This window comes from Zea mays, chromosome 3 (genome assembly GCF_902167145.1).
Source record: "Zea mays cultivar B73 chromosome 3, Zm-B73-REFERENCE-NAM-5.0, whole genome shotgun sequence".
In the NCBI taxonomy this organism is placed as follows: Eukaryota; Viridiplantae; Streptophyta; class Magnoliopsida; order Poales; family Poaceae; genus Zea; species Zea mays.
Window position 1 is genome coordinate 223,553,093 of NC_050098.1, and position 10,313 is coordinate 223,563,405.

At 41.0% G+C, this 10,313-nt stretch overlaps 1 protein-coding gene across 3 annotated transcripts; it reads left to right on the top strand.

The window, feature by feature from the left end:
- Nucleotides 1-1,808: 1,808 nt before the first annotated feature.
- On the top strand, nucleotides 1,809-7,556 carry LOC103651483 (polypyrimidine tract-binding protein homolog 1). Of its 3 annotated transcripts, XM_020550545.3 has the most exons (13): nucleotides 1,856-2,009; nucleotides 2,105-2,312; nucleotides 2,904-3,113; nucleotides 3,247-3,293; nucleotides 4,124-4,178; nucleotides 4,898-4,960; nucleotides 5,101-5,174; nucleotides 5,251-5,346; nucleotides 5,550-5,607; nucleotides 5,701-5,790; nucleotides 5,869-5,947; nucleotides 6,028-6,140; nucleotides 6,629-7,556. In XM_020550545.3, the coding sequence occupies exons 2-13, from the start codon at nucleotides 2,130-2,132 to the stop codon at nucleotides 7,343-7,345; spliced, it is 1,785 nt and encodes a 594-aa protein (XP_020406134.1). In that variant the 5' UTR covers nucleotides 1,856-2,009; nucleotides 2,105-2,129; the 3' UTR covers nucleotides 7,346-7,556. The 3 variants fall into 3 exon arrangements, with proteins under 3 accessions (XP_008675347.1, XP_020406134.1, XP_035822376.1); XM_008677125.4 differs by lacking the exons at nucleotides 3,247-3,293; nucleotides 4,124-4,178 and having other exon boundaries at nucleotides 1,809-2,009; XM_035966483.1 differs by lacking the exons at nucleotides 1,856-2,009; nucleotides 2,105-2,312 and having other exon boundaries at nucleotides 3,195-3,293.
- Nucleotides 7,557-10,313: the final 2,757 nt, after the last annotated feature.

Below are 10,313 nucleotides of genomic sequence, written 5' to 3' on the forward strand. Positions count from 1 at the left end.
AGTTGGCGTCCACCACGGCCGGGTTGATGAGCCACATATCCCTATTGAAGAACCTGGCGTCGATGAGCTTGCGGTTGCAAGCGACGTCGTGCTTGACGGAGTCCTGATAGGATCCCTTTCCGTGGGCTGGCATGTGATCGTCGCTGTCTTTTGGTCTTGGACGAACAATTTTTACTAGTGTTTTAAAAATGCATGTCACAAACATCATGGCACCTCCTATCGCTACCGTCACGCCATATACATTGGTCATTGGTGTGTGACGGACTAAAGAAAACTTTATACGTCGCAAGGGTCGTGGAACGGAGTTGAGTCGCGCCACGGCACTGTGTTTCTTCATGTCTCACATCTCCATTAACTCCAATTGGTAGTGTTTGGTTGAAGAGTCAAGTAGAACGGAGCTATTCTGTTCCAGTTTTGTTGTTGTTTGGTTACAAAGTAACTAGAACGGAATGACTCCAATTAGAGAATATTCTCCTCAGATCCGGAACCAATCCGCTCTAAAAAATCAACCGGACGGAGCCGCTCCGTTCCCATCCCGCTCTCACAGTCACGCTCCATTCCGTTCACTCTGCAACCAAACAAAAAACAGAGCCGCTCCGTTCCAGATTACCAAACACAGAACAGAGCGGCTCCGTTCCTATAATCAGGGATGGAACGACTCCGTTCTACTTAACTCCTCAACCAAACACTATCTTATCTTAGGGTTACAGGCAGGTCATAAATATTGACAGTGTAGCATTTATAATTATATTATTTAAGGCTTACTACAGTAAACAATTGATCTCTTGAGGGAATCTCGTACGTCTAACGTGCATCCTTTCTGTTTCCACGAGTAGTCCTTGATCTAATCACGAGTCGCTCGTGAATTTTCGTTGGCTTGCAGATCCTGCCGTAATTTCTCGTCCCCACAACGCCATCGCTGCTCAACTATGGGGATTAGGAGGGTCGACTCTTAGGACAACAACAACACGTACACGAACTTTAGGTGCAGGTCTGCACGAGACCAATCTAGCCAGCAGGGATCTGAGATCAAGGTGTTTTTTTTTTAAAAATGTGCATCGACTCATTATTATCCTTTGTTAATATGAATGTCGCTGCTATTAATGTTAACTTGAAAAATTCACCTATGGGGCATGATAGCGATTATTTTCAGCTTGATATATTTGACCCTAAATACTGGGATTTCCTTGATACGATTAATTTGTGTGAATTTTTTTAATTACCTATGATGATTAGCGGGTGAAGAAAGAGAATTGAATCGTTAGATCATGTAACCAATGACATGATGAGCAATTTTTGTGCAACTTCACGAGGAGGTATGAAAACAATGTTTTTAAGCACCCTTTGAGGAACTTGAAAAATTTCATGAAACTGGTCTATAGTTTCAGTTTTTTTGAAGTTAGAGCTCATAAAGCTGTACCTATTTGGATAGAAGAAGCTGAAATAGACTTGAAATTCTTGAAATGCTCTCCTAAATAGGGCCTATATCATTATGAGAAGTGAGTTTCGCCACTTTTCTATTAATTGAATAGGATTTGTCTGAATACCATTATAAAATTAGACCTATACTCTGTAATGCTATTAAGGCGAAGCCTATTCAATTAATAATAAAGTCGCTAAACCACTTCTTAATGCTATTAAGCCGAAGCCTATTCAATTAATAATAAAGTCGCTAAACCACTTATTATAATGACATAATTCCAAATTTCTCCGAACACGAGGAAAAGAGTTGTCCAAACTGGGCTGGCCTTCTGGCTTCTCGGTGGTGGTTTGGGATTTTGGGCTGTAGGATTCCGGGACTCTACTGCATGGCCGAAGGCTCGAAGCCCATTATTATAACCTATCAACGGGCCTATTCAGATTTCAGAGGTCGATACGGAACCCTAGGCGTCTATCCATTAGAAAATTGGACTGATTGACCGCACCGATTCCGCGATACGTTCCCGAATCCAACCCATCTTCGTCCGCTCCGGCCACTCGTTTCGCCGCCGTCGGTCGCCACCCGCAAGGTGAGGACCCCTTGGATCCATGGTTACGAGAGTTTTCTATTTTTATTGCAAAAGACTTCCTTGATGCGGTTTACTTACCACTGATGACGCGGTAGGTTTGGAGGATAAGATTCGGGAGGGATGGCTTCCGGTGGGCAGCCGCAGTTCCGGTACACGCAGCCGCCGTCGAAGGTGCTCCACCTGCGGAATCTGCCGTGGGACTGCACTCCAGAGGAGCTGGTCGAGCTGGGGACCCCCTTCGGCAAGGTCGTCAACACCAAGTGCGGCGTCGGCGCCAACCGCAATCAGGCATTCATCGAATTCGTGAGTACTACCAGCTTTCCCTCCTGCTTATGTTAGCGAGCCTGACTCGTATTGGCCAGCCACTTGTCTGTCTGGTGGACACGGAGATGTCAGAACCAGAGTATCAGACTATGTAGATCGGACTTCCGGATCATTAGTACTGAATTGTGGCAAAGTGGTTGTAATATACAGTACATTAGTTATCCAGTTAGTTTTGGGGGAGAAGCTATGTTCTCTGGCTCATGTTGCTGTTACTTAAATCAGCCAGTTGGATGTGCCAGTTGCATAGGAGGTTTGTCATTGGAATTTGGAACTGACCAATTCGATTTGACTGCAATTAGTAATGGTTGTACCCCCCCCCTCTGTTTCTTGTCGCCTAGGTTCTATGATATGTGGTGAAAAAGAACAATCTTAACCCCATTATGAAGTCTTGGCACAAGAAAAAACCCCATGATTATATTATCATGGACTTCCTTTTTGGTAAAGAGAAGTGAGACCACTGAAATATCTGTGGAAATTTGTCTTGGAGGGGGGGGGGATGATTTATCGTCTGGTGAAACAGCTGTGATATGTGACTGCATGTTCTTTTTAATTCCTTTTATTGTTTTGCAGGGCGACCAAAATCAAGCTATTGCCATGATATCATATTACGCATCGTCAACAGAGCCAGCACAGGTAAGAGGGAAAAATGTGTACCTTCAGTACTCAAATAGACAGGAGATTGTCAACAACAAGGCAACTGGGGAAGGTTCAGGCAACGTTTTGCTTGTGGGAATGGAGGGTGTTGCACCAGATTCTGTCAGCATTGATGTTCTACACGTGGTAAGGATGTTAACAGTTGCATCGAGATTTATGTTATTTAGGCCAACTGATTTTATCTGCAGGAATACTTTGATGTGCCAGGACTGTCTTAGTAACTTCTAGCACATTGTTTTGCATGATCTGAATGGATTAGCAAGCCGTTGTCACGGAGTATCATGGCAGGAAGCATCTGGAACACATGTCTGTGTTTGTTTCCTCTCCCTTACTCATCGCTGCCCTACTCCTCCCCTACCCTCCCTCCCCTGCACCTCTTCTCCCTACCTTTCCCCTCCCATACCCTTTCATCCAAGTACCCTCTTAGGGTTGGTCACATCTACCTTCGTCGATGTCCGTTTTAGTTGTTATTATAAGTTGTATCTAGTTAGTGCCTAAGGTTGGTGGATGCATTTTTCTCAATGGAGGTCGTTTCTGATTGGTTACATTGGTAGCTGGCATATTTGTATGATTATTATCAAGTGCTCTTCTCTGGATTTAGTAAGGGAAAAGAAAGAGAAAAGGAACATAAAATGTAATGCATCAATAATAGTAAATAAATATTCTTGTTTTCACTAACGCCCCGTTTGGATCCTCGGAATTGAATTCCATTCTAATAATAGTAATTTAGGCAAATATCAATTAAGCTAGTATAGTTTTATGCAAAATATATTTGTATACTATTATTACTTTATTAGCAATATGTGGGAGATATTTATGTGCTGCATTTTTACTACAGAGGAGTGAGTAGAAGAGTGTCTTATAAGTTGCAGAGTAGAAACATATTCCACTGATACACAAAATCATTTTCTATCCTCCACCCCCATGAATTTGAGATAGTCTTATATCTGAACTGTGGAAAGTGGCGGAATATCAAATTCCAAGCCAAATAGACTACTCTATTAAGTAAATTTCAATTCCTTCAAAATGAATAGATCCAAATGGCCCATAAGGTAAATATAATGAACTTGATTGGCACAAATTTGTCATTTGGTTGCACTGATTTGTGTAACGGTTTAATACCATCTTTCAAGCAGGATTTTAGCTCCTTATTACAGATCTGCAAGCTACCAACTCGAGTTATTTGCATCTGTATGTTGATTAAAAGAATTACTTTACAATCTTCTACATGATGATTAGATTATAATTCTTTTGCAATCTTTTATGTGTTAATTACAAGAACTATCTTGTGTTTATCCTCCATAGTGTCATTTGGTTGACGCACCTTTAATACGCTGTTAAGGCGAGCTTCAAAATTGGAACATGTGGATTATCAGTTCATAAAGAAACATCTGTCTGAACAGTTTAATGAGTTTCACTCACTTTCCACTGTGAATATTGTAGATTTGATCACTTTGTTACTGGCGCATGAATGAATGCTTGTTAGCTGTGCTCGTTTCTGATCTCTTTCTCTAGACAATCCTTACAAAGCCTAGAAATGCATTGATTGATTTGATTCTAATACTTTAATAACAGCTTGATGTCACAATTTTACCCAGGAGTGATGATAAATTCATCTGCATTATCTGTACTAGCAGGTTGAAAGGTTTTGAACATGTACAGTTGTGTGCTAGTCTGCTAGTACCCTTGATTCATTGTTATTGGTTATTGCCGACAAAAACTTTATTGTAGTTGTAAGCTTTTCTGTATGTTTGTATAAATATTAATTTTGTTTGGCGTAGAGATCAGACAACCTTTGGCTGCCACTTTCAATTTAAGATCATTTCACTTTCCAGATATATTGGTGCATGCATTTGGTTTTACTATAATGTTTCACATGTGGTATTAACAGTTGACGTATGTGTGCACAGGTATTTTCTGCTTTCGGATTTGTTCATAAGATCGCTACCTTTGAGAAAGCATCTGGTTATCAGGTGATGGTTTTACTTTATTCATTCTGTCACATGTCTCATCTGTCATCCATAGATAGCACTATCATGATTTCTCTATATTTTTCTTTGACCAGGCTCAAATACTTTTATCTAAGGTTATGTTTTTTTAATCTTGCCTGTAGGCTTTGATTCAGTTTTCTGATGCTGAAACTGCAACATCTGCAAAAGCTGCACTGGATGGTAGATGCATTCCTAGGTATTGCTTTTGATTATTAATTTTCTTCTGTACTCTTTCGCAAGACAAATGTATAATTATTTGTCTTGTGTTGCAGCTATTTGCTACCAGAACTGGATGTGGCCTGCACTTTGAGAATAACCTATTCAGCACACAGTGTTCTCAACGTCAAGTATCAGAGCCACAGGAGTAGGTAAGGTTTACTCAGTTGTCAAGCGAGATTTTTTATTCTACATCCTGTTTGATGGATGGATTCTGCGAGTTTTACCCATTGAATTGTTTCATTTTGCATGGAAAAGTATTTTTGTCTGTCAGATCATTACTTTATAAATCTGGGTGGTTTGTAATATTCAAGGAATCATATGACTCTTGATTATCCTTTGCTGTTTTCTTTAGGGACTTCACTAATCCTTACCTTCCTTTTCTGGACTCTGCTAAAGATGGCTCTGGACCGGTAGCACTTCTTACTTTTGAGCATATATGCTTTGATTTTGTGCTTATGCTAAATTTGCTAATATAGTTATTGTGTCCACACTGTTATGACCAGGATGGAAAAAAACAGGAAGCAGAGAGCAATATACTGCTTGCTTCTATTGAGAACATGCAATATGTTGTTACAATAGATGTGCTTCATGAGGTAATCTGTCAAAGTAAACAATTATGGTAGCTAATACATGCAGTTTTCACCAACTTTTTGATATCCTGTAATCGTCAGGTCTTTTCAGCTTTTGGATTTGTACAGAAGATTGCTATTTTTGAGAAGAATGGCTTTCAAGCATTGATCCAGTATCCAGGTAAAAACCAACTTGTTAGGACACAATTTAGCTGCCCATGCATGTCATGTCTCTCAAGTTCTGTGTACTTCTTTTGGTAGACATTCAAACTGCGTATGCAGCAAAAGAAGCACTAGAAGGGCACAGCATCTATGAAGGTGGCTACTGCAAACTGCACCTCACATTTTCACGCCATACTGAGCTTAATGTTAAGGTAATTTCTAGCAGTTCCTCCATATGATCAATTTTCCTGTAGTCCATGGTGCTTTGTCGTGCTACAAAATAAATATGAATATAAAACATTTTGAGTGAATTGTGTTGGATAGAGTTTACACTCACTCAGTTGGCCCCTTTTGGGCCAACGGATGTAGGCCTGGCGCCTATTGTATGTTTGGTAGTATGATTAGAGATAGGCAGGATATGCAGATCTCCTTAATGCAATGATACAAAGCGCTCTCCTGCGTATTCTACAAAGAGAGAGAGAGAGAGAGATAGGCTGGCAGGATATCCTTGATTAGTACTATTTCTCCAAACCAAGTCTATGAATCCTTGCCTATATATGTGTGTACACTGCACCTCCTCTAATCAATCCAATCTGTATGAGCCAACCTTGCCTTACAAACTGCAAAGAGTAAATGAGATAATGTTGAATCTGTTGATGATTTGAAAAGCTTATTTATTGATTGCATGATCTCTTTTCAGGTTAACAATGAGCGAGGTAGAGATTATACCAAGGGGAATGCCACTCCAAGCAGTGATCAACCTTCCATTCTTGGTCCTCAGCCAATACCAAGCGTTGGTGCTGCTATTCCACCAGCACAGGGTAGTGTTCCTTCTGCAGCCACCAATTCAGTAATGCCACCAGGGGATCCATCAGTTGCTCTACCTTCTAATCCTTCCAGTGAGCCACTCCTGCAAGCACCTGTTGTTTCCTCTGGAGGGCCTCCGCATTACCCTAATCAGGCCATCCTACAAGGCCCACTTGGTGTTGTTGCACGGTTCCCAGGCTATGGTGCCCTGCAGTTTGCTCAGGGCTCAGCTCAAGCTCAAATGGTGCAGCCTTCAGGCCAAGGAAGTCAACATATGTCAGGTCATGTAAATTATCAGCTACCTCCAGGTTCAGCCCAATTCATGCAGTATCTCAGCAACGGAAGCCATCCACTTCCAAACGCACCTGGGCCACAGACAATGCCTTACCCTGCCCTCAGTGGGCAGCAGCTACCTCCGGGTCTTCAGATGATGCAAGCTCAAGGTTTTGGAGGCCTGCCGTTTTCACAGGGTCCTGGACAACCAATGCCACAGTTCCCAATGTATGGCACCCAGCAGTTTCCTCCGGGTATGGAGCCCAAGATGATGCGCTTCTCTGAGCAGGGAGGCCAGCAGTTTACATTTGCGCCGCGGGGTCCAAATAGTCGTTAGCAAATTTGAACTTAGCAACGTTAGATCGTTGATGGTGATGAATGGATGTCAAGCCTTCTATGTTGCTGTTTTCTAAGGTGAATACCGATGCTGTTCCATTACTAGGATCTATACTTGGTTTATCTCTCGTACTGTGGCCAAAACAAATGTCTAATCTGAGGTTTCGTAGCCTTGTATTTGTATCGATTTCCTCACGCCCGCAGCTTCTGCCTGCACTGTGTTACATTACGGTTATACTGCAGTAGTGGAAGCAAATGTAAAAGAAACCTAGAGACCTGATGTGCCAGGTTGAAAGCCCGTAGCTGCAAACTGTAGGCTCACATCGCGTCCAGTTATAAATTTGTTTGTGCTATGTTAAGAGTACAATTGTACAAACCAAGGTTTAGGAGAACCTCGACAATCTTGCAAGTTCGCAAAAAAGGAGAACCATTATGCCCATCCGTCCACTGGACAGTCCGGTGACTGGAACACCGGACAGTCCGATAAATTTTAGTGGACTCACTAAGAAAACCCGAGAGCGACCAGTTCGTGGAGTGCTCTAATTAGAACACCAGACAGTGTCCGGTGCGCCGCATGCTGCACCAATTCTGTTTTGCTCCAATCGTGAAGAATTCTCCAAGGTCGCGCACCAATTATGTTTTGCTCCAATCGTGAAGAATTCTCCAAGGTCATTTTCTTTGTATGTTTATATGAACTTTATGCACCTGAGAAAATATCCACTATGCAAACTAGTTAGTCCATATGATTTGTGATGCATATCAAACACCAAAATCGATTATAGGAAACGTTGAGGTCATTTCTCTTTCAATCTCCCCCTTTTTGGTGATTGATGCCAACACAAACCAAAACAAATACAAAGTGTAAAAATGTAGCTTGTTTGCATTTTGGCAATTGTGCATAAGTTACTATGAAATGAAAGCAGTTTTAAGCATATATGATTGTTTTGATATGTTTAACATTTCGGACCTAATTTGCACCACTTAGCTTGTTTTTGCAAATCTTTTGGAAAAGTATTTTCAAATTCTTTTGCAATTAGCCAATGGTATAAGAATATGATTCATAAAAACATTTTGAAGTTTTTGAAAATTCTCCTCCTTTTTCAAATGCTCTTCTTTTGGCTAAATAAAAGCCCCCCTGAATAAATTCTCCCCTTAGCTGTCAAGATGGTTTTTGCAAATGATTTGAAATTGAAAAAAATAGAAACAGGGTGGTGGTGTGGTCCTTTTGTTTTGGGCCTATTACTCTCTCCCCTTTTGGCATTAAGCGCCAAAAACGAAGAGAACTAGAGGCCTTGTACAAGATATGAATGTAAATACACGAGTAGGGTAAAGGATAAATGATACCGACAGAGTTGTAGTGGAAGCCTTGCCTTTGCCGATTACTCAATTTTCTTTTCAATCTAAGACTAAGGATAGCAATACACTTGGAAACACATTAGTCTTAGCCTTGGTACAAGAAGAATAAGAAATATGCATTTGTACCAAATGAAAGAGACATGATCAAAGGTATATAAATGAGCAATGTGTGCAAGATTTCAATCAAAGTTGCAAGAATCGAGGATATTAAGTTCATTCTGAAGCTTGCTAAAAGTCTTTTCATCTAGGGGCTTGGTGAAGATATTGGCTAATTGGTTGTGGGTGCTAACATAAGCAATTTTGATATCACCTTTTGTTGGCGATCTCCCAAAAAGTCATACCAGATGTCTATATGCTTAGTGCGACTGCGTTCAACGGGATTATCCGCCATGCGGATTGCACTCTCATTATCATATAGGAGAGGGACTTTGCTCAACTTGTAGCCATAGTCCCTAAGGGTTTGCCTCATCTAGAGTAATTGTGCATAACAATGTCCTGCAACAATATACTCGGCTTCGGCGGTGGATAGAGCTACTGAATTTTGTTTCTTTGAAGCCCAAGACACCAAAGATCTCTCTAAAAACTGACAAGTCCCTGATGTGCTCTTCCTATCAATTTTACATCTGACAAAATCGGCAACAGAATACCCAATTAGATCAAAGGTAGATCCCTTGGGGTACCAAAGCCCAAACTTAAGAGTATAAACTAAATATCTCATGATTCTTTTCACGGCCCTAAGGTGAACTTCCTTAGGATTTACCTGGAACCTTGCATACATGCATATGGAAAACATAATATCCGATCGTGAAGCACATAAATAGAGTAAAGATCCTATCATCGACCAGTATACCTTTTGATCTACAGATTTACCTCCTGTGTCAAGGTCGAGATGCCCATTTGTTCCCATGGAAGTCTTGATGGGTTTGACATTCTTCATTCTAAACTTCTTGAGAATATCTTGAATGTACTTAGTTTGGCAGATGAAGGTGCCCTCTTGGAGTTGCTTGATTTGAAATCCAAGAAAATACTTCAACTCCCCCATCATAGACATCTCGAATTTCTGTATCATAATCCTACTAAACTCTTCACAAGATGACTTGTTAGTAGACCCAAAGATAATATCATCAACATAAATTTGGCATATAAAAAAGTCTTTAGAAATTGTTTTAGTGAAGAGAGTAGGGTCAGCTTTTCTGACTTTAAATCCATTAGTGAGAAGAAAGTCTCTAGGCATTCATACCATGCTCTTGGGGCTTGTTTGAGCCCTTAAAGCGCCTTTGAGAGCTTATACACATGTGAAGGATACTCACTATCTTCGAAGCCGGGAGGTTGCTCAACATACACCTCTTCCTTGATAGGGCCATTGAGGAATGCACTTTTCACGTCCATTTGATATAGCTTAAAGCCATGGTAAGTAGCATAGGCAAGTAATATACGAATTGACTCAAGCCTAGCTACGGGTGCATAGGTTTCACCAAATTCCAAACCTTCGACTTATGAATATCCCTTGGCAACAAGCCAGGCTTTGTTCCTAGTCACCACACCATGCTCATCTTGTTTGTTGCGGAATACCCATTTGGTACCTACAACATTTTGGTTAGGACGTGGAACTA

Bases quoted from the DNA above. Each gene is read 5' to 3' on its own strand.
- LOC103651483 (XM_020550545.3), top strand. From the start codon at position 2,130: ATGGCTTCCGGTGGGCAGCCGCAGTTCCGGTACACGCAGCCGCCGTCG. The intron at 4,179-4,897 runs GTATGTTGATTA...ATGTGTGCACAG, and splicing joins AACTCGAGTTATTTGCATCT to GTATTTTCTGCTTTCGGATT. The intron at 4,961-5,100 runs GTGATGGTTTTA...TCTTGCCTGTAG, and splicing joins AGAAAGCATCTGGTTATCAG to GCTTTGATTCAGTTTTCTGA.